The sequence below is a fragment of the Nannospalax galili genome, unplaced genomic scaffold, assembly GCF_000622305.1.
Source record: "Nannospalax galili isolate Female #2095 unplaced genomic scaffold, S.galili_v1.0 scaffold875, whole genome shotgun sequence".
Classification (NCBI taxonomy): Eukaryota; Metazoa; Chordata; class Mammalia; order Rodentia; family Spalacidae; genus Nannospalax; species Nannospalax galili.
Genome location: NW_008337059.1, coordinates 221,756 through 245,629, shown reverse-complemented (window position 1 = coordinate 245,629; position 23,874 = coordinate 221,756). Strand labels below are relative to the sequence as shown.

The following is a 23,874-nucleotide window of genomic DNA, read 5'->3' as shown; positions in this document are numbered from 1 at the left end:
TATTTATTTATTTATTGTAAATACAATCTCTCATTACTGAGTTCCATTTACTCTGGAGGCTTTCAGTTTGCTTAAGATGATTTTTCTCATCTTTCCTCTGATATGTAGGGTTTTTTTTTTTTTCCTGTCTTTTTGAGACAGGGTCTCCCTGTAGCCACATGTAGCGTTATGCAGACCAGGCTGGCCTTGAACTCACAGAGATCTGCCTGCCTCTGTCTCCCGAGTGCTAGGATTAAAGGCCTAGCCACCACTCCCAGCGCTGTTTTCTTTTTTTAATTTTTAAAATTACATTTATTGGGGCTGGAGAGATGTCTCAGCAGTTAAGAGCACTTGCTGCTCTTACAGAGGACCCATGTTCAGTTCCCAGCACCAACATGTTGGCTCATAACCATCTGTAACTCCAGGTCTAAAGGATCTGATGCTTTCTTCTGTTCAGTGGGATCCTACACACATATGGTGCATATAAACTTATATAAGCACACACATACACATAAAAAATTAAATAAAACTTAAATTTATTTATAAAACCACATAAATATAATTAGATGCAACTATTTGTATGTGGGTGAGGATGGGTGTGGAGTCAGAGGACAACTTGCAGGAGTCCACTCTCTCCTCCACCATGTGGGCCTGGGGATCATACTCGGGTTGTCAAGCTTTGCTGAAAGCTCCTTTACCCAATGAGTCATCTCTCTGACTCTGATACATAATTTCTCAGGGAAACTTTATTTTCTTTATGTGCTAGATATCATGATGAGATTCAGTTTTATCCCTAAAATTGAAAATATAGTAGTTATGATCAGTGACTACAAACAAGCTTGAGGAGGCAGGACTTATGTAAGTCAGAACATCAGTTGCCGTTTCTCCCTGTCTTCTCTTCTCTGAAAGGTTCCATGATAGTAATTCTTTAATACAGTTCCCACTTTTTTGTTTTCTTCTCTTGAAACATAAGGCAACTTTGTCCTCTGTAAGTGGATATTGAGACTAATAGGCTAAAAGAGACTAATAGGTTATCCAGTGACTTTTGATCAAAAGTAAGGTCAAGTCCTTTGAATTTTCAGACACCATCACACTGGAGTTTCTATTCCCAAGTTCATTTTTTAACTGTTTATTCATTTTAGAGTTACTGAAATTTTGCTGGCTTTTAGGTTATGAGTTCACTAATCAAGCTGTCTCACCTATGTCCACTAATATAGTCTTTAAAAAATATGAGGGACTAGGGATATAGTTCAAAGTACTTGCCTAGCATGTGTGAGGTACTAGATTTGATTGCTGTCATGGAAAACCAACACACACAGACACACACACACACACACACACACACACACACACACAAACATACATGTTTAACGTTGTGATTATTCAGCCAAGCATGGTGGTACAGGCCTTTAATCCTAGCACTCTAGAGGCAGAGTTCAAGGCCAGCCTAGTGTACATAGTGAGGTCCAGGTCAGGTCAGCTGGGGCTCCAGGGAGACCCTGTCTCAAAAAGATTTTTTAAAATTCTGATTATTTGTTCTTACTATTTTGATTCTTAATGTGTTCCAGGTTTTATTACAATTAATAAAGATGTCATTTTCATTCAACTAAATATTGCTATTAAAAGAATAAAAGAAAATTACGAATTTTGTGTATTTAAACAATGCTTTACTGTTTATAAAGCATTTTTCATATTTATTATCAATATCCATGTGAAGTAGACACATGGTTTTTATTTCACAAAGAATAATAAGGCTTAGATGAATTAATTGCCTACAATCACATAGCCAGGGCTTGTCTCAGACAAAGGCTATTGGAACGAAATCAGTGATATTTCTACATTATTGAGATTTTTATTGAGAAAAGAAATGATTACCTTGAAAGGTAATTGATTGGATGCTTGTTTTTATTTTTGTTTTGCTTTTTCATACCACAGGGATGTATAACAATGGGTTGATTCCTCTAGAATCTTTATGGCCAAACATTTTAGGAGATTTCTCTTTACAATCAAGACTCTTATTATGATCCTCCCAAAAATGTACTCATGGATTTAGATGATCATAGAGTTTCTAGGAGGAGAATGGAGCTGGGTACCTAGGGCCACTTACATACACAGCCCACACACTGCCTTTCTGGTTATTAGAATGCTTCCCTTCTGGAAGAATGAAGGCTATACCAGATGGTATCTTGGTGAAAACAGTATAAGCTAGTTCGTTGCTCTAGAGCATTTGTGCAAAGCATTATTTTTGCTTTGATCGGCATCTCACACTGCAGCTCAGGCTGGCCTAGAATTCACTGTGTAGCCTCAACTAACTTTAATCTTGAGGCAGTTCTCCTGCTTTAGCCTCCTGAGTGCTGAGATTACAGGTGTGAACTACTATGCCTAGCTCTGTAAGGCATTGAAAGGAACAGACCTTGAGTATTAGCTTCCTGATTTCCCTAACATGAAAACAAAAGGCCCATACTACAAGTTTCAGGCATGACTGCCCTGCAAATTCCTAACAATAGAGAAAGCATTTGTGCTGGATAACTTCAGTGTCAACTTGACACACCTAGGTTGAGGGAGCCTCAATTGGGGAATTGCCTCCATTGGACTGCCCTGTGGCCATGTCTGTGGGGCAACTTCTTGATTGTTGAGTGATGTGGGAGGGCACAGCCCACTGTAGGTGGTGCCACCCTGGGTAAGTGGGCCTGTGTTGCATAAAAAAGCAGGCTGAGCTGGGGCCAGGAGAGCAAGCCAGTAAGCAGCGTTCCTCCATGGCCTGTGCTTCAGCTCCTGCCTCCAGGTTCCTGCCGAGTTCCTACTTTGGACTCCCTGATGAACTGTGACCTGGGAGATGTAAGACAAATCAACCCTTTCCTCCCCAAGTTGGTAGCAGTCAGAGTGTTTTGTCACAGCAATGGAGAGACAAACTAGAACAGCATTTTACTCCAAACTTGTGAATTCTCCACTTTCCTCTCCATTCTAAAATCTCTATCCTTCTTGAAATGCTTGCACTCTAACTGTAAGACTATGGCTGGAAATAGCCACATCATAAGTCTACAAGGGGGCCACCAAGATGGCTCAGCAGATAAAGGCACCTGCCAGCAATCCTAATGGCCATGACGCCCCCTGCCATACACACAAAATAAATAAAATGTAATAAAACAATTTAAACCTGAGCAGGGTGTGGTGGCACATGCCTTTAGTCCCAAAACTTGGAAGGCAGAGGCAGGTGGATCTCTGTCAGTTCAAAGCCAGCCTGGTCTACATAGTTCCAGGCCAGCTGGGGCTACAGGGAGACCCTGTTTCAAAAGGACCCTCCCCCCAAAAAGTTTAAGTTCACAGAGCCAGAATCAACAATGCTGATTCCCTCCTTCCTTCTTTCCTGCCATTTTTCACTCCCTGCTTTTCTTCCATTCTTCAGTATTGGATTCCCTATGATGTGCCACATAATACAAACATTAAGTGGGTAAATGTAGCCCTTGTCCTCACATTTTACATCTGATATGTAAATAGAAAAGCAAAATAATCCTGGTTGGTTGTGATGAAAGTAAAGAAAGAGAAAACACTGTGTAAATTTGGAGGCAAGAAGTCATAGTCCCTTGGAGAACTTATGTCTGTATGGAGCTCATCTTCTGTGTTCTTATTTCCGAGTTCCTCGTCAGTCCCCTGGTATGTTCGGCTTTATTCACTGATGCCAATCCTCATCTTTATCTATAGGCACTGACCCTCTCTAACTTGGCCAGGAGGCAGTACACCATTGGAGAAACAGTGAACCTGATGTCTGTGGATGCCCAGAAGCTAATGAATGTAACCAACTTCATGCACTTGGTGTGGTCAAGTGTTATACAGATTGTCTTATCCATCTACTTCCTATGGAGAGAGTTGGGACCTTCAGTCTTAGCAGGTGTTGGGATGATGGTTCTCCTAGTCCCAGTTAATGGAGTACTGGCCACCAAAAACAAGAATATTCAGGTAAAGAAATAGACACCTGTGTATCTACAGCCTCCCCCTTTGTTTTTTGAGATAGGATCTCCCTGTCACCTCAGCTGGCTTTGAACTCACAATGTAAACCAGATGGACTAGATCTCATAGAGATCTGCCTGCCCCTGCTTCCCAAGTGCTGGGGTTAAAGGCATGTGCCACCACACCCGGACCTATAACATCTAAACTCTTTTACTTAAGCTACTAATTCTTAGAGAGAGTTATGGAAGGACAAAGTTTATAGAAGACTTTCCACCATCCCAAATGTACTTCACTTTCTATCTTTGTTTTTAGCTTCTGACCACTCTTAGGGTTTATATACTCTGTTTTCATTCATGATTAGAGGGAAGATGCTGATTGGAGAGGGAAAACCTTGTCTGGAGACTCAGTATATAACTTTTCCATCTTGCTCTGCTGGATTTCCTTGACAACAATGATTTTTTAAAAAAACATTTTGTTATTTTATGTGTATGTTGCCTGCATGTATGTGAGTGCACCCATGTGGTGCAATGCCACAGAGGTCAGAAAAAGGGTTCGGATTCCCCTGGAACGTTTGTAGCCACCATGTGGGTGCTGGGAATTGAACCTGGGTCCTCTGCAAGAACAGTCAGTGCTCTTAACCACTGAGCCATCTCTCCAGCCCTGACAGCAGTGATCTTTATTCCACTTCTCCATCATAGCAAAACAAATCACCTAGACAGAGCAGTCACACAGGTAATTACACTTTCAGCCTAAGTCCTGACAATCACCTGCTGCTATCAGGTGGTCATGCTCCAGGCAGACAGTCCTTAGCTCTACTAGTAATCACAGGTTGAGTAGGTGGAACTGCTAGAGTATGTGATCTAGTCATTCACTTGTTTTGTATTCATCTAGTAACAAATAATTGTTTTAAAACTGTTGTATATCTTAACTTTTGTGAGAACATAGCAACAAAATAGACAAGGATCCTACTCTCAAGAATATTCTGCTTGAGGGGCAGAGAGATAGGCAACAAAGAAGAAAAATACCAGGTCATGAGAAGTATGAAACAGACAGCTAAGTGTCAAATGATAGTGAATGGGTAGTTCTTTTCTATTAGGGGGTCAAGAGATACACATCCTGACTTGAAGGAATGCACCTTGGGAACAGTAAAGGAAGAACAACCTGAGGGAAGAGTACAGTCAGACAAGGGCTGGGGGAGAGTGGCTAGAAACAACCTTGGCGTCTTCAAGGGTCAGAACAAGGATAGGGATGGGAAAAGCTGAATGGGCAAAAAAGAGTTGACGAGAGATGAAGATGAATGCTATCATGGGGCACCCCAAGATCATATTAAATAACAGGCACAGTTTCCACTGAGGCTTACCATCAGCCCCAAACCTGGATCCTCTCTCACAGAAGTGTGTTTTATTTTTGTTTTTCTTTCTCTTGCCAGTTCAAAAATATGAAGTATAAAGACAGACGTTTAAAAATCATGAATGAGATTCTCAATGGAATTAAGGTAAGAAGCCTAGCAGAGGCAATCCTCTGGTGCAGTGACAAAAGCAGTCACTGTCTTGGCCTGTTGGATATCACATTCATACTGATTCATTTACCCGCAAGACTCCTGTTTCCTCTCCTATCCCTTTTAGGCATTCTTTTGAACCTCAGTTTCTATTAATTTACCCTAAATGGTTTGTTTTGTTTTTACATTTTACCATAGACAATTTAAAAATATTTTATGTAATCTTTGACAATTTCATACATGTATATAATGTATTTTGATCATATTCACATACACACACAACACACACAAATGTGCGCACATGCATACACTCCCCTTTTTTTAAAGTTTAATTAGGGTTGCTTACATGTGGATGAATTTAGAGTTATTCACTGGATCATAAACAATTTAACAATGGCTATAACCCTGAAAAAAAGATTCCTCCTTCCCTAGCAGCCATGAACTACCAATAGCTTTAGGGGTGGGGCCTCATGAGTCCCTTCCCCATCCATGCTGAAATTCTGACTGACTTGATCTTGTTCAGGTCTTGTACAGGTAATGACAGCTCCTATGAGTTTGTGAGTGTAGCAACCATGCCATGTCCAAAAGACAGTATTTCACAGCACTCTTCCTCATTCCCTAGTTCTTACATTCTTTCCTTTCCCCTCTTCCATGATGTTCCCTAAGCCTTGGGGTGGTGATAGAGATATCTCATTTAGGGCTGAACACTCAACAGTCGTTTATTCTCAGCACTTTGACCAGTTATGAGTCTCCGCAGTAACCACTATCCCTGCAAAAAGAAGCTTCTCTGATCAAGGCTCAGAGCAACACTAATCTATGGGAATAAGTATAAATATCTACATGGCAGTTTGACAATATGTCCCTTTAGCAAAACATCAGTAGTAGGTTCCCCCCCGCCACACCAAAATCTATAACCTCTGCAGCCATGGGCCTTTGACCAGGTTTACAGTGCCAAATATCATTTCCTTCTAGTGGAGCAGGTCTCAGATCAAATCAGAATGCAGTTGCTTATTCCTGTAACATTCATGCCACTCTTACACCAGGGGCACATCTTGCCTGGTAAGTTTGTATTGTAGCATGCAGGGTCCACTGTGGGTAAGACCATTGATGGCTTACCCATCAATGGTCTATGTTGCTGCATCTGGCATTAGGAAAGCTAGTCAACAGGGAAGTTTCCATATCAGTTCCAGCTTAATTTCTTCATATTCTGCAAAGTGTGTGGTGTCTTCAGCAATTGAGTCTTACCATTTAGTTTTGGCGGGCAACCAAGAGCAATGGCAATAGCCTGTGTTGCTTTGATGGCCTCTGGAGTCTCCCCAATCAGCAACTCATAAGGATGTATCCCATGCATGGCACGGGGAATTTTGATTAATAACCCAAAGCTTCTAAAAGAAGCATTATCTACCCATGCAGGGTACCTCACTTCAAAGTCCTTTATATTTTTAGTTAGCTTACAAAGCAGTGGGGTTTTTTTTATGTGTATGAATGTATTGCCTGCACGTATGTGAGTGCACCCGTGTCATGCAATGCCGCGGAGGTCAGAAGAGGGCTTTGGATTCCCCTGGAACTGAAGTTAAAGATGGTTCGTAGCCACCATGTGGGTGCTGGTAATCAAACCCGGGTCCTCTGCAAGAGCAGTCAGTGCTCTTATCCACTGAGCCATCTCTCTAGCCCCAGCAGTGGGTTTTTATAAGTTTTTTTTTCCCACACGTTCTTCGTTTTAGTTAACCTTCTTCCTATCCCTCTTCTCCCCAACCCCCACCCATGCTTAAACTTTTCTACCCCCAGTATTCCTGCCCCCTTGGCCTACTTTCACTCAACTTTTGTATCTCATGTGTTCTACACTCCCCTCTACTGTTTAAGTTTCTTTCCCTCCCCCTTCATGGGCCCTTGCTAGTTTCAATCTCCACAGACACTTCAAATTAAGCACACAAATCTAAAAATTCAAAGCTAGGACCCACATATGACAAAGGACATGTGGCATTTATCTTTTGGGGCCTGTGTTGCCTCATTTAGTATGTATATTTTCTAGTTCTAGCTATTTTCCTGAAATTTTCATAATTTTATTTTTCTTTGAAGCTTAATAAAGTTCTATTGTGTATATGTCCTAATATATGATTTATTTTAGAGAAAGTTCCATGGCCTACTAAGCAAAAATGTGCATTCTGCAGTGTTCAGATAGAATGTTTCTGTAGATGTCTGTTAAATCCCTTTAATCTCTTGATGGATTGTTCCCTTAATCATTATGTAGTAACTTTATCTTTTCTTACTGTTTTGGTTTGAAGTCTATTTTGTCAGATGTTAGAGCAGTGATACCAACTTGTTTCCTATGTCCACTTGCTTGGAATACTTTTCTCCATCTTTTAATCCTAAGGTAGTGCCTGTCTTTTGAGGTGAGGTGTATTTCTTGGAGGCAACAAATAAGTGCTTCCTGCTGTTTGATTTAATTTACTAGTCTGTGTCTTTTGGCTGGGAATTTGAGATCATTAATATTAAGAATTATTATTAAAATGTGTGTATTGATTCCTGTTATTCTGTTGATTTTGTAGTGTTTGGGTTTTTTTCCTATATCTCTCTTGCTTAACTACTATTCTAATGTGCCTTATTGTTTCCTGTGGCCTGGAGGATGGATTTTTTTCTCTTCAGTCTGAAGGGGTCCTGTAGAGCTGGCTTAGTAGTCATTAATTCCTTTGCCTTTATTTTTATCATAGAAAGTTTTTACTTTTCCTCCAATTATGACAGATAGCTTTGCTGGGTATAGTAGTCTGTACTGACAGTTGTTGACTTTCAGAACTTTAAATACATCTCTGTAGGCCCTTGTGACTTTTTAAAATTTCAGTTGACAAATATGCTGTTATTCTAATGAGCCTGACTTTATATGTGACTTCTTGTTTCTCTCTTTCTGCTTTCAATAAACTTTCTTTGCTCTGTGTATTTAGTATTTTTTTTTGGTCTTTTTGACTATAAAATGATGAGTAGAAGCTTTTCTGGTCCTGTCTGTTTGGTGTCCCCTAAATGCCTTCTTTTTAAAAATGTATTTATGTGCTCACTTTGGCAGCACATGTACTAAAAAATTTTTTTTTATTTTTATTTTATTTGTATGACTACTTTAGTTGCATGTATGTAAGTGCACTCATGTCATGCAATGCCATGTCATGCAATGCCAGAAGAGGGCATTGGATCCCCTGGAACTGGAGTTATGGACAGTAGTTAGCCCCTATATGAATCAAACCTGGGTCCTCTGCAAGAGCAGTCAGTGCACTTAACCATTGAGCCATTTCTCCAGCCCTCTTAAATTCCTCCTCTCTCTGGATTGGCATCTCTTTTTCTAACTCTGGGAAATTTTCTGTTATAATTGTTTTAAAAATATTTTCTATGGGGCTGGAGAGATGACTCAGCAGTTAAGAGCACTGACTGCTCTTGCAGAGGACCTGGGTTTGATTCCCAGCACCCACATGGTAGCTAACAACTGTCCATAACATCAGTTCCAGGGGATCTGATGCCCTCTTCTGACCTCTGAAGGCATTGCACGACTCAGTTGCATTTACATACATGCAGACAATACATCATACACATAAAATAAAAAATAATTAAAAAAATATTTTCAGTATCTTTAGAATATGATTCTTCTCCTTCATCTATGCCCATAACCCATACATTTGTTCTTTACATGGTGTTGTATATATCTTCACATTTCCATTGATAGCTTACTGTTTTATCTTTGTCCATGTTGGATTGTTCCAATTCATCATCTTGTCTTCAAGCTCAGCTAGTCTATCCTCTCCTTGATCCATTCTATTAGTGCAACTTTCTACAGAGTTTTTTATTTGACTTACGATGTTTTTTCATTTCCCACATATCAGGCTGGTTTTTCTTCAGTATTTCTATCTCTTTGTTGAATTCCTCTTTCATGGCTTACATCACTGTCATTATGAGAGAGTACCGAGTTCTGTTGGGCAGAGGGCCTGAGAACACAGGGGACTGGCTGAGAGCCCCCAGATCCTGCCTCTATGCGGTGAAGGAAGCCTGAGTGTACCTGAATGGAACCTGAATTGAGCTTCTGTGGGTACTCCTGAATAGCTGATCTGAAGCCATCGGTTCCCTCCAAATTAAACCTGAGAGAACCTGAACCCTATACCAACCAGCATTACATAACCAACAAAGAAAGGATCTAGGCACCCCAATAATACATACAGAAGCATACTTCAACTATATTTTCATATCAGAATCATAAACAACAAAAGAAATTCACATGCCAAAATCACAACGAAAGAATAATAAAATGGAAAGCCAAAACACTATGTCCCCACCAAGCTCCACCAATCCTGTAGAAGAGTTCTACAAGGAGAACCCCCTAGAGATAACCCAGGACAATGAATTTAAAAGAACAATTACAAATATGATCAAGGAATTAAATGAATTTAAAGAACACATGAACAAACAAATCAAAGAGCTAAAAGAAGATATGGATAAACTTTTGAATGAATTCACAAAAGAGATAGAAACATTGAAGAAAACTCAGGCAGAAATGAAGGAGGAAGTGCAAAACTCAATAAGACAACTAGAAACAGCAGGGGAAAGCCTCACCACTAGAATGAATGAAATGGAAAACAGAATATCAACACTGGAGGATAAAGTTGAAGAATTGGAACACTCAAGCAAAGATTATGGAAAATTAAAAAAAAAAACAGGAATGAAATATGCAAGAGATGTGAGACACCATGAAAAGACCAAATCTATGGATCATAGGCATAGAGGAAGGAGAAGAATTTCAGGACAATGGTGTTGACCAGATCTTAAACAAGATTGTAGAAGAGAATTTCCCAAAATTAAGGAAAGACATCCCCATACAAATACGGGAAGCACATAGAACAGCAAATAGGCTCAGAAAAGAATCTCTCCACAACACATCATAGTAAAAACACTAAATATACAGAACAAAGAGAGAATACTGAAAGCAGCAAAAGAAAAACAAGTCACATACAAAGGAAAGCCCATCAGAATTACAGCTGACTTATCGTTGTAAATTATGAAAGCCAAAAGAGCCTGGACTAAGGTATTTCCAGTTCTACATGACAATAGATGCCAGCGCAGAATATTTTAAAAGATCCTGAAAGAATGCATGTTGACAAAACCAGGCCTTCAAAGAATACTTGAAGCAATACAGAGAGCAGAGAGAGAAACAACTACACCCCAGGGGCAACAAAAGAAAATAAATAAAGGCATAATTTAGGAAACCCAAAATTAGAGAACACAAACAGCAATTAAAATGATGACAACCAATACACATCTTTCAATAATAAACTTAAATATCAATGGACTGAACTCCCCAGTCAGAAGACACAGGCTGAGTGAATGGATTAAGAAACAAAATCCATCTCTTTGCTGTCTGCAAGAAACCTACCTCACCTTGAAGAACAGGCCCTACCTTAAGGTAAAAGGATGGAAAATAATATTCCAAGCAAATGGCACTAAGAAACAAGCAGGGGTTGCAATTCTAATATCTGACAAAATAGACTTCAAAATAAAACTAATCAGAAGAGATAAGGAGGGTCACTTCATTCTGACCAAAAGAACAGTTAACCAAGAAGATATTCCACTCCTTAACATAGATGCACCAAATTCTGGTGCACCCAAATTCATAAAAACAACGCTACAAGACTTTAAGACACAGATTAACCCCAACTCAGTAATACTAGGGGACTTTGATACTCCACTTTCTCCATTAGACAGGTCAACTGGACAAAGAATAAACAGAGAGACATCTGAATTAAATTATACCATACCTCAAATGGACCTAACAGACGTCTTTCGAATATTCCACCCAAGCGCCAAAGAATACTCTTTCTACTCAGCACCCCATGGAACTTACTGGGCCACAAAACAAACCTCAACAAATACATTACTGTCATTATTTCATTCATGTGTTTGTTTGTACTCTCAATCAGGAACTTATTTTGATTTCTTTGAACATACTTAAAATCATTCTTTTGAGTTCTCTGTCTGAGGCTTCATCTAATTCATTCTTGATGAATGCCATCACTGTATGATTAGCAAATTTTGTTATGTTGTGGGGGTTTTTGTTGTTTGTTCTTTGTGTTACTGAGTTGAGACATATGCATCTGGGGTGATTTCAATTGCTTAGGATTTTTTTTTATCAGCTATATTCTTTCAGTTGAAGAATTTGTTATGTTCACTTGGGACTTGAATGTGGTAGAGTTCAGGTGCACAGCTCGGAAAATAGTTCCTCAGGTCAGGAGATCACAGTGCCTGACAAATACTCTGAATTGTTCCCTGAGTAGAATATTAACTGCAGAAACATCCACAGCTGCCAAATATTCCTATTCTACAAATGTTTGCTAGCCATTTAATAACGGTGGCTCTTTGACTTCAGTAATTGCTGGAGGAATAACAAGCCCAAAGATAATATGGTTTATACTCTGACTTCGGTTAATTAGATTAGGAGTGGGAGGGATGTAGGATGGGTCAACTTTGAAAAGAAAAAAATTGAAATGGGTAAAGTAGCTGGGAAAAGAAAGTTAGGATACTGATAGAGTCCAGTGATGTAGAGATTGTTAAAGTTATGGAAGGTTATAATTCAGAAGTAAAAAGGTGCCAGTGAGATAACTCTATTGGAAAAGGCACTTGCTGCCAAGCCTTACAACCCGATTCATCTCTAGGATCCACATGGTGGAATAAGAGAATATGTTCTTGTTTTCTGACCTCCATAGATCTGCCATGTACCCCCCCACACACACATGCACACACATATGTGATAAATAAATAACTTAATAATTTCTTTAAAAAGTAAAAAGAGGATGGATAAGGATGATAAAAGAGGAGAAAAACAGAAATAAGAGGGGAAGTATGTGAGATGTGGGTGAAAAGTAAAGAAGGCCTTGCCAGCCATGGTGGTGCACACCTTTAATCCCAACACTCAGGAGGCAGAGGCAGAAGCAAAGACAGGCAGATCTCTATGAATTGGAGGCCAGGTGTACATACTGAGTTTTAGGCTAGCAAGGCTACATAGTGAGAACCTTGCTCAATAAAAGAAAAAAAGCACCACTTACAGTTGACTGAGTGAAAACATATACAACAATCCTAAAATCTAACTCAGCAATATACAGACAAAAGCAAGACTATCATGAGATGTATATATAAGAGTGGAGATTAAATAATAGAAAATAAGAAATAAAAAGAATGCTTAGCATGGCTGGAGAGATGGCTCAGTGGTTAAGAGCACTGACTGTTCTCACAGAGGACCCAGGTTCAAATCCCAGCACCCAGATGGTGGCTAATAACCATCCATAACTCAGTTACAGGGGATCCGACACCCTCTTCAGACCTCTGTGGGCATTGCATGACACAAGTGCACTTTCATACATGCAGGCAATACACTCATACACATAAGAAAATAAAAAGAAAAAAGCTTTAAAACTTTTAATAAAAAGAATACTAATGGAGTGAATTGCTGACACAGCTGTGCTGAGTTGAAAGGTGAACTCCTTAGATCCCTCTGGCTCTAGCAGGACCTACTTAGAGCTTTTGGGGAAAGGTTGAGTGGGAGCCATAGGTTTCTGCAGCCACTGTGATCCCTGTGGTTCTGGAGGATGGGGAAGGGGAAGTGGTAAATTCTTTCCTGGTAGTTTCCTCAGAACCCTGTACTCCACATTGACCTCTTCTTTGCCTGTAGGTTCAGTATATGATGTATCTTTTAGAGATACAAAGTATGAATGAAATGACAAGATATCTGAGATTTGTTTTAAAAATAATATAAAACTTCACACCTGTATATATCTCTAAAAGAAGGACTTCCCTTTAAGACAACCATAATATCATTATCACCTAAAAATTAATAATAATTCTTTGATGCCTCCAATTTCGCCAATTGCCTTACACTTCTTTTTTAAACTGCTGGTTACTTTGAATAAAGATCTTAAACTGTTCAAAGATGGCATTTAGTTTGTAGTGCTTTTACTGTACAGCTGTTTACCCACATCATATTTTTTATTATTTTTATTTCATGTGTATGAGTGCATTACCTGCATATACATAAGTATACCCATGTTGTGCAGTATGTAAGTGTACCCATGTCATGCAGTGCCTGCAGAGGTCAGAAGAATATGTAGGATCCCCTGGAACTGGAGTTATGGATGGTTGTTAGCTACCATGTGGGTGCTGAGAATCAAATCTGGGTCTTCTGGAAGAGCAGTCAGTGCTCTTAACCACTGAACCATCTTTCCAGCCCCCATATCATATTTTTAAAACCACACTATTTTTGTAGTTTCCTGTTCTTTTTATAAATTGGTAGTATAATCAGCCAGGTGTGGTGGCGCACACCTTTAATCCCAGCACTTGGGAGGCAGAGGCAGGCAGATCTCTATGAGTTCAAGGCCAGCCTGGTCCCCATAGTGAATCCAGGCCAGCTGGGGCTATAGGGAGACCCTATCTCAAAAAGACCAAAGGAAAAAAATTGGTAGTAAGATCTAGAGGCTTGATTAGAGTTAGATTTTATTTATGAGAGTTATCTGCAAGTGATACCAAGTTTCAAAATAGGGCAGTGATGACTGTTCAGTGGGTTCAGGTATTGTCAGCCTGGTTTATTCTTTTACATCAAATGTGGTTTATGACCCTGGTAGTATATAATGATCACCTGAAAAGTTTGTAAAACCCACTAAGATTGAGGTTATACTCCAAAATAATTTAAATCAGATTTTCTTGAATTGGAGCCTAGGCATAGGTAATATTTTCTCAAAGCTCCCTAGATGATTCTAATATTTAGCCAAGTTTGTTATGATTATACAAATTTTATGGCTATTGCTTTGATCTATTATTATTCATTAGAAGTCACAGGAGGTTGAGTTTTTTGGTTTTTGTTTTTGTTTTTTGGAAAGAGTGATATTATACTTCTGTTGTTCATTTGATATCAACTACCTGACTTGGCTGATTTTCTATGAAATGGTTGGTTGGCTGCATTTCTGTGAAGAATTCTCTTTTACTAACTGATTCATTTCCAAAAATGAAGTTTATGAAGGATAGGCAAGATCAGCTTTCAAAATAATGCATTATACCATTTAAAGGTGACTAGTTAGGGCCTTTTTAAAAAAGAAAATGCTATTTTGAGTGAGTGGATTTTAACATTGTCCAAAATTCTTTAAAATGAAGAATCAGTGTCCTGTTTTAGCTCCTTGTTATTCGTCAAGTCAGAGTTCTAATTCAGTCTTTCTGTTAATATGCTAGAATTAAAAGGTAGACCTGGCTCTGAATCTCAGTTCTACCCCTTATTGTTCGATGACTTTGGGAAAGTTGCTTAGACTCTTTCAGTCCATTTTCTTATTGTTTAAGTGAAAGCAAAACAAACAAAAGAAAAACTCTACAAAAGTGGGGTGACTAATTCACCTTGGTTTTTTCAGAAATTTCTAAGCTTTAACAAGGGAAGTCCTATGTTGTTAGGCAAATTTATTTAGGCAGGTAAACTGAGACAGTCTGATAAAAATTAAGTGAAGTAATATATGTAAAATGCTTTATGTATAGCAGGTTGTCAATAAATACAAACTGCCTCTCTGTATACATTCTTTATAAACTAGATCCAGCCTTTAGATTTTGGGGAGCATATTCTAAAACATGGGTGTGTAATATGTATCTGGTGCCCTTTCAAGCAACAACTATTCTCTACCTATTAGATCCTGAAATATTTTGCCTGGGAACCTTCATTCAAAGACCAAGTCCAAAACCTTCGGAAGAAAGAGCTCAAGAACTTGCTGGTATATGGCCAGCTGCAGACTGTGATTACATTCATCTTACAGTTAACTCCAGTCCTGGTGAGTAGGAGATTTTATAAACTGGGTAGGTCAGCCTCCTGAAAAGGAAGATCTGTTCTTGATAGGTTCCAATTACCTATAGACTTGATCCCCAAGTTCAGGGAATTTGCTCCCCCTTCCTCAAACTCTCATGTCAGCACCCTTACTTTGTATTTTCAACTCTAGTTCTACTCCTTCTGTGCTGTTTGTTGACCTGGTAGCCAAGAGCAAGTTTTTAGGACATTCATCATGAATATGGTTCCCCAAAATGACTTGTGTAGGAGAACTTCTCTTCTTGGGGGAGGTAATGTGGGTATGGTGAAAGAGCCAGAAGGCCCAAATTCTGACCTTAGCAATCCATTAACTTTGTCACCTTGGAGGAGATATTTCTTCCTCTGATAAGCTCCTTTTTCTCACTGGTAATATAAGGAGTTTGGGATAATCCCTAGGAGTCCTTCAGCTCTGATGTACAGTGTTCCTGAAGCTTTGTACAAGGCTGTTTGCACCATTTTAGTAACACATTGCTCATGATCTTGTTCCTTCCAGGTGTCTGTGATCACATTTTCTGTTTATGTCCTGGTGGATAGCAACAATATTTTGGATGCAGAAAAGGCTTTCACCTCCATAACCCTCTTCAATATCTTACGTTTTCCCCTCGGCATGCTTCCCATGGTGATCTCTGCCATGCTCCAGGTACATAGGAACGCCACTGCTAACTGCTTAGCTAAATGCCTAATAGTCCAGAATTACTAGTCTACTATAGTGCATGTCTAGCTTCTATTAGTGAATTTTCAATTAGAAATCTCTCTGGTCTCTAGAGAACAGTGGTTTGATCTTAAAAAAAAAATCACAAACTTTCTGAGCTCTGATTTATCTATTTGACTAAAATGAGGTTAATCCTACCAGCCTCATCTACCTCTTTTTAAAAAATTTTATTTATTATTTTTATTTTATGTGTATGCATGTATTGCCTGCATGTCGGTAAGTGCACCCATGTCGTGCAATGCCCATGGAGATCAGAAGAGGCTGTCGGATCCCCTGGGACTGGAGTTACGGACAGTTGTTAGCTGCCATGTGGGTGCTTGGATTCGAACTCGGGTCTTCTGCAAGAACAACCAGTGTTCTTAACCACTGAGCCATCTCTCCAGTCCCTCATCCACCTCTTATTTAGTGAAACTATTATGATTATACTTGGTATAAGCCCCTTTTCCCAGACTAGTTTCTCCCTTCTTTTTCTAAGGTTTTTGAAGTATTGACATAAAAGTAGACAAATATGGCACAAAGAAAGAGAAAGGATTCTGTCTTTCTGTGAACACAGATGGTAGTAAATTTGGGAGCCGCAATCTGTCAGAAAATGAGTTTAAATTTTAGGAAACCTTAAATGGGCCCAAGGCAATGTTTATGTTCTAAAAACTGAACTTTGTCATTGAAATGGACCAAGAACTAGACCTCAAGAGGAAGTTCAAAAGGCAGATGGCAGACTGGTGACAAGACCACAGTGATGGAAGAGGATACAGGTGTTGACCTGTATTCATTCTAGAGGGAGCGAGGTTCAGACAACTCTGGCTGTACAAGGGCTGGGGGCTAAGAGATGGCCTTCCTGTCATGCTCTTTTAAGATATAAAGAACATAAGCAAGATCAGCAAAGGTGCCCACTCCATACATTTTCTTTTCATACAGTACAACAAGTGGTCTGATGATGATGCAACATGAGCGTTGGGCCATTCTGTTTCTGAACTGCTGCTCTATGAAGCAGCTAAGCAGTTTTACACTCTGTAGTTGTAACCTAAGGAAGGAACAGGAAGAAAGCCTAATACTTCATCAGAGGCTGGGTATCTGTGAGAAATTATCTCATGATAGCTCTCCTAGATGATAGGAAGGCCAGTGAAAAACATCCATGTGGATGTTCCTTGAAAACTTCCCCAAGTTCTTATGTTCTGGTAATGTCAGGGTGTTCTGCCAATTCTTAAACCAGCTGCAATTTAATCATTGGCCAGATCCTTTATAAAGGATCCTGTAGTAGATCAGGTGAATCAAGATACTGGGTGAATCATCAAGGCATAGATGCAATTAAACAAGGGCAAGACTGAAGCCCAGTTACCAGAAGTAGGTGTTCTGTCATAGAAGAAGGTAGTAGACATTTTCTGGAAACAGGACCAAAGATTGGAAAGCAATAGCCATCGAGTTGAAGTCCCTGAGTGTTCTGAAGGCTGAAAGTAGTGTCTTAATTTCCTTTTGTCCAGTATGAGATCGTTTCCTGGGCAGAGATATGGTGGGATGGCTTCCATGGCTAAGTATAGCTGAATTTGTGGTAATTGTCAAGACACTGCAGTTGTAACAAAATCATGGATAATAACAAAGTCAAAATCCTCTCCCTGCTTATGTTTGTTATTGAAATTGTTATGCTTGAGGTCTTTTGTGTCCTTCTTTAGGCCAGTGTTTCCATAGACCGCCTGGAGAAGTATTTGGGAGGGGATGACTTGGACACATCTGCCATTCGCCATGTCTGCAGTTTTGGTAAGCAAATTTGGAAATTGTTTCCAAAATTATTCATAGTGCTGACAACAGAAATTTGATATAAAAGACTTAGCAGCAAGCCAATAAAAAAGAAGGAGCTAGGGAATTTGTCTTCAATTTAGGCTTGAATAATAAGCAATACTATTTTAGCTTAAATTATGTTTTCACCCAGAGAAGATTGCTTATCTAGATTTATTAGCAAAGGAGAACCAGCTATTCTGGGAACAAAGAGGGGATCCTGCAAGGGACCCAGAAAGCAGAAGTCAGGATGAAACCAAGTGTGAGGAATTGGGGAGGTAGTGAGGGGTGAAACACACAGATTCTGAATTGGAAGATACTCATGGCCAGAGTAAGCCGTGGATCTGGAATCCAGAGTGGGGAGGGGTTTACATAGGAAGGTAGAACTCATATAAGGGGACAGGGTAAAGGAGGGCCTAGGACTATACATAGGCTCTCTGTAATCTGAGATACCAAGTTTAGGCTTCTAATAAGCAGGCTGTTTCTGGTCTCATCCTGGGAGCATTCATTTGCCTCCTGTTAGTATAAAAGGTGATCCCAGGGACTGACAGAGGAAGCAGAAACATGACTACATACTGGCTTTGGAAGGACTCACAGATATGTAAGGTCCTACATGTGACTAAAAGAGGGGGCCTTTTCTTTCCAATAGATAAAGCTGTGCAGTTTTCTGAGGCCTCTTTTACCTGGGACCAAGACTTGGAAGCCACAATCCAAGAGTGAGTTTGCTCCCTTGATATCCAGCTTTCCTTTAGGATTCTCCTGCTCTAGCCTGTTCTCAGAAAATGCTATGCAATGAAACACGAGAAACCAACTTTATGTTGTGTTCACTTACATATCAGTGCATCCCTGGAGGGATGAGCTCAGAGCAAAGATTCTGAGCCTCTTTCCCATAATTATATTTACCACCTGCTTTCATGCTGTGAGTGGATAGCTCTTTAGCTGAGAATTCATGAAGATGCACCCAGATAATGAGTGGAGATAGTGCAGGGTTGACAGGTGGCCCAGTTCTCCAGATACAACAGAGGGTACACTTAAAAACCTGAACTTTAGAATCTAGTTTTCTCCCCAGACTAGACAATAGGAACTACTTCTTGAAAATTCAATTTCAGAGCTGAATGTGGTGGCACACACCTGCAATCTTAGCACTCAAGAGATTGCAAAAAGGTTCAAGAGTGTGGAGCCAGACTGGGCTGTATGAAAAGACTGTCTGAAACAAACAAACGAAGTCAACTTCAGATCTGGAGTTTCATGCCAAAAAAAACTGTTCCTGCACTCCAGCCTGTAGGGTTAACTCCTGTTCACTGGGTATACTGCTGTAAGCCAGCCCATTCTTGCATGCTGCTACTTACAGGATGCCTGTTAAGAACTATGTGTAACAGTACACCCACCTTACCCACTGAGCACATCATAAAGTACACCAGGAGCCCAAGATAGCTATTCCTTTCTTTCTTTGCAACCAGGCACACCACTTTATCTTCTGTCACCTTATGAGTTCCCTCTCCTACTTCTTTAGCCTCTAAATGCACTCTGGAGACAGCCCCAGGATTAGTCAGAGCAGAAGCCATTGCTCTGAACCTTCCAGCCAAAAAGCTTTCCTTTGTAGAGAGGAATCTATTCATAGTTCCCACTTCACTGTTAGAGTCCAAAACAGTTCAGAAAGACTACAGGGCATGATCCTAATGTTCTAAATGTTTTAGGAACTTAAATAGTCAAACTGGCACACAGAGTTCCTGGGATTCTCATCTGGAGAAGTTAGATCTTCAGAAGTAGTTCATAAGGGAAATGTACTTTCATCAAGTGTTATTGATAGAATAAATCTCAGAAACATTGAGTAATAATATTTAGTTTACAGAGTTCAACTCAATTAGTTTAGAATTAAAGAACCTTAGTCTAGAAGAAATGACCTTCCAAAATTTTCCAACCCAGCAGTGTCAGAGTTGGGACCCAAAATAACTCAGGTTTCCAGGTACCTTCTAGGGTATTGTTTAGTTGATCCTAAGAGAACTTTTCCTGTGGGAAATGTACTTTTGACACTAAAGGTTTTATATGAGTTGAATAAATTAGGACTCATTCTTTATCCTCTTAAGACTTAATAATAAAGAAGTACTTTGGAGCCATACATCTCTGTCAAATTTTTTAGCTTGAGAGCAATATTATCTAATAACAGACTTCATAGAGAGTCAGAGAAGTGAGTGACTTGAACTATTCCTTCCACCCACCCATTTTCTTCAAAAATATTTCTCTCTTTCAGTGTCAACCTGGACATAATGCCAGGCCAGTTGGTAGCTGTAGTGGGCACTGTGGGCTCTGGGAAATCCTCTTTGATATCAGCCATGCTGGGAGAAATGGAAAATGTCCGTGGGCACATCACCATCAAGGTGAGAAGAAATGTGATGGAGAAGACTTCTGACCCCAGATGTGGGCCTTAATGCTTGTTTCTCATTTGGGACAATACACTAGTACACATGGCCTTGGGGACATCTGGTGAATTGTGAACCATAGATTCTCTGCCCCACCCCAGTCTTATACATTCAGAATCTCAGGATAGCTTCTAAGAATCTGCAATTTTATTTTTATTGTTTTTTTTTTTAGATAGGGTTTCACTATGTAACTCTGACTGATCTGGAACTCACTTTGTAGACTAGACTGTACACATACTCAGAGAGAGCTCCCTGCCTCTGCCTTCCATGCCCTAGGATTAAAGGTGTGCAACACCATACCTGGCCTGTATCTACAATTTTAGTGAACAATCCATGTGATTCTTTCTTTAAAAATTGTTTTTGGTTTATGTATTTTATGTGTATGAGTGTTTTGCCTACATGTATGTAAGTGCATCATGTGCATGTGAACCCATGGAGACCAGAAGAGAGCTTCTGATCCCCTGGAACTGGAGATATGGAAGGTTGTTAGTCACCATGTAGGTGCTAGGAACCAAACCCAGATCCTCTGGAAAAGCAGCCAGTGCTCTTGACAGCTGAACCATTGTTCCAGCCCCACATGTGATTCTTATACTCACATTAAGGTATCAAGACTGTTGACTAGAGATGTTTTCCTTCAAATTATAGGTATTCTGCTGTAACTATGTGTATGTTTCTAAAAGCCCCACATTCTACAAAATTTTCTAATAAAAATAAAAAAACCTAGGAAAAAGTTATAACAGGTCATTAAAAACTTAACTTTGGGGGCTGGAAAGATGGCTCAGTGGTTAAGAGTACTGGCTGCTCTTGCAAAGGACCTAGATTTGATTCCCAGCACCCACATGGTGGCTAACAACCATCTGTAACTCCAGTTCCAGGGGAATCTGACACCCTCTTCTAAACTTCATGGGCATTGCACACATGGCTGCACTTACATACATGCAGGTAGTATACTCATACACGTAAAATAAAAATAATAAATAAAATATAAAAAAGAATTTAACTTTATTACCAGAGTACCAATAAACAATAATAAACCAGTAGCGGTTGCAAAATCAACACTGGTATTTTCACCTAACCTCGAAATTGGTTTTGAGCCACTCACCTCCTTTTTTTTTTTCAGTGCTGGAGATTGAACCCAAGACCTTGTACATATTTGGCAAATGCTCTATCACTGAGCTATATCCCCAGCTCTCTTTTTTATTTTATTTTTTGAGACAGGGTCTCCTTATAGTCCTAACTGGCCTGGAACTTGCTATGTAGACCAGACTGGCCTCCAGAGATCCTCCTCCTCTACCTCTTGAGTGCTGAGATTAAAGATGTGTATCACCATGCCTAGCTCTTTTTGCTTTTATTTTTAAAGTCAGAATAGGGCAATTTTCAAATGTTCATATGAGAGTCCATTGGAATTTGTTGACAAGGGCTTCCAAAAGCACCCCTCTATTGGGTTCCTCCTCATTTTTCTTTTTTCTGCCAAGGTTGGACTCAAGAGTGATGGATTCAGGATTTGCTTTCAGCATTTTGATAGGTGTTGGAGTAGTTAGAATCAGTGCCAGTTCCCTCTCAAAGGTTTGTAGAAACAGAGAGAAAATAAATTTATCCATCATTTTAGAACAATAGTGAGTTGTCTCCCTTAGCTACAGGTGGGCACTACAATATTGCAGACCAAGATTTGAAGTCTTGCATCTGAGCAGCACTCTCTGATTAGGAACAAAATCATCAATGAAAAATAATTGTCTAAATAATTTTTTATATGGACTTAAGCGTAATGTCTGGGAAGTGTAACCCCTTGAACTCTTAAAGAAATATACTGATGCCTTTACTCTTTGGTTACACTTTCCTTTTGAGTGTTTAAGACATACAGTTGGCCCAAATAAATCAATTTATTTTTACATTTAAGGTCATTTGAGGATCTGTTCCTCAGGGGTCACATGGGCTTGGGAGGAGCCCCTGGCTCCTTTCTTTTACCAGTTCCATCTATGTGAAAATAAGACAAAGGTCTTGCTTGACCATGTCTGGCTTCACCTGGAAGCATGGAGGAGATGTTTCCTCTGAGTTGACTGTCCTCTTTGTTTAGTGGACACTGGTTCAAGTCCATATGGTGGGGTCTCCATGTCTTCCCTGAGAAGAGGACAGGTGACTCACCACAGTTACAGGACATTTTGAGAGGTGTTCCAGAGTCCCCTGGAACTTAGTAGACCTTGGAGGGCAAGGAACAAAAACTGTCCTCAAAGTATGGCTGCTAAATATCCAATAAGGTTAGTTCCACCAGTCTGGTAGTTTTAATTACCATGTGCTATGTAGATAAAGCTTGGGTAAAAAAAACCAAATGTTCTCAGATAAACCTTGATTAGATATATATTTTTTAAATTAATTTATTTTTTATGGGGCTCTGGCTACTCTAACATTCCCCCTTCTAAAGAGGTAACCCTAAAATCTTTTAAGGATTAGATAAAAGCTCCGGAATACTTTTGACATTTTTGGCCTTTGAAACAGAGTAAGTTGCTAAGAGGCCCAAGGACATTGTGAGTTTTAGCCATAAATCTCTCTACTTTTCTTTGGGATCTTTTTACACTAACTGCCAAGCAAGTTCCTACCTCCTATTCTTATCACACCATCCTCTGAAGAGGTTACCCAAACTGCCAATAGGGAATAGGGATGCAGACCACTCTGGGTTCTTCCATGCTGAACAGGGATGCAGGGTGAGGCAACTGGAGTACCCCTTCATTGGGTCTATCTGAAAGACTCCCAAACTGCATAACTCTTATCTCGAGGAGGAAAAGAAACTCTTTGAATCATTAATAAGAGATGTGAAGGAGAAGTAAAGGCAAGAGTAATTAGCATTACAAGTTCTAGACAGGCAACCAGAAAAAAGTCAGGACAGGACAATTTTCTTTTTTTAATTTTTAATAACTACATGATTAGAAGAAGCATTTCACTACAGCTTTAACATATTCAGTAACACACTCTAGAGCAAGAGTACATCTATTTAACAAATGGGTGAAAGTTTCTAGGTTCACAGTTGAATTAATACAGTTACACAATATTGAACTCAGTATAAGCCCTGTAAGACATGAAGTTGAATGAGTTTTAAACCTTTAAAAAAGATCTCCATTTATTTTAGAATATAGTGTTCCTTGCAGAAAGACTCATTGTTTTTGCTACTAACACTGAGATGTTGGCACATGCATCTCTAATCTGTATCTATCTTATTATTACTAGTCATAATCGGTTGCACTTGGATCCTTGGCGCCTGTGTATGTCTCTAAAGTCATCGGGTAGATTTCAATGGTGATGTTTATCACCTCTACTAATTAGCATGATGTAAATTTCTATGTTTCCTTCTCAAATATAATACAGTTAACAAAAATTTGTGTGTGTGTGTGTGTATGTGTGTATATATCCCACAGAACATCCCAAACCATCTTATTCAACTATACACCCACTTCCCAGATGGTACCCTCCCATAGCCCCCACCCCACTAGGGCCCTTATACTCTGTCACCCCTGCTACTGTCTGCTGTGTTGTTGGCACCACCAGCCATTCCCCATTACTTGTCTATCTGCTGAATCTAGTCAGCCTATCTAGAAGTCTTTGTTTTAGGAAGGTCAGCTGATCCTCATCTAGCAGCAATCAGTTGTCAATATTCCTTTAGATAAGATTGGGGTCTGCTGTTTATTTTCCCAGTTCTATGCTG

At 39.6% G+C, this 23,874-nt stretch overlaps 1 protein-coding gene across 2 annotated transcripts in view; it reads left to right on the top strand.

The window, feature by feature from the left end:
• Abcc2 (ATP binding cassette subfamily C member 2) overlaps positions 1-23,874 on the top strand; it is an 82,117-nt gene that overhangs the window by 23,581 nt on the left and 34,662 nt on the right. For both annotated transcript variants that reach the window (XM_008831935.2, XM_029563014.1), the window contains 7 exons: positions 3,682-3,936; positions 5,357-5,422; positions 15,109-15,246; positions 15,772-15,918; positions 17,658-17,742; positions 18,410-18,476; positions 20,012-20,138. In XM_008831935.2, the coding sequence (XP_008830157.1) occupies positions 3,682-3,936; positions 5,357-5,422; positions 15,109-15,246; positions 15,772-15,918; positions 17,658-17,742; positions 18,410-18,476; positions 20,012-20,138 (885 nt within the window). The remainder of the gene's footprint in view (positions 1-3,681; positions 3,937-5,356; positions 5,423-15,108; positions 15,247-15,771; positions 15,919-17,657; positions 17,743-18,409; positions 18,477-20,011; positions 20,139-23,874) is intronic.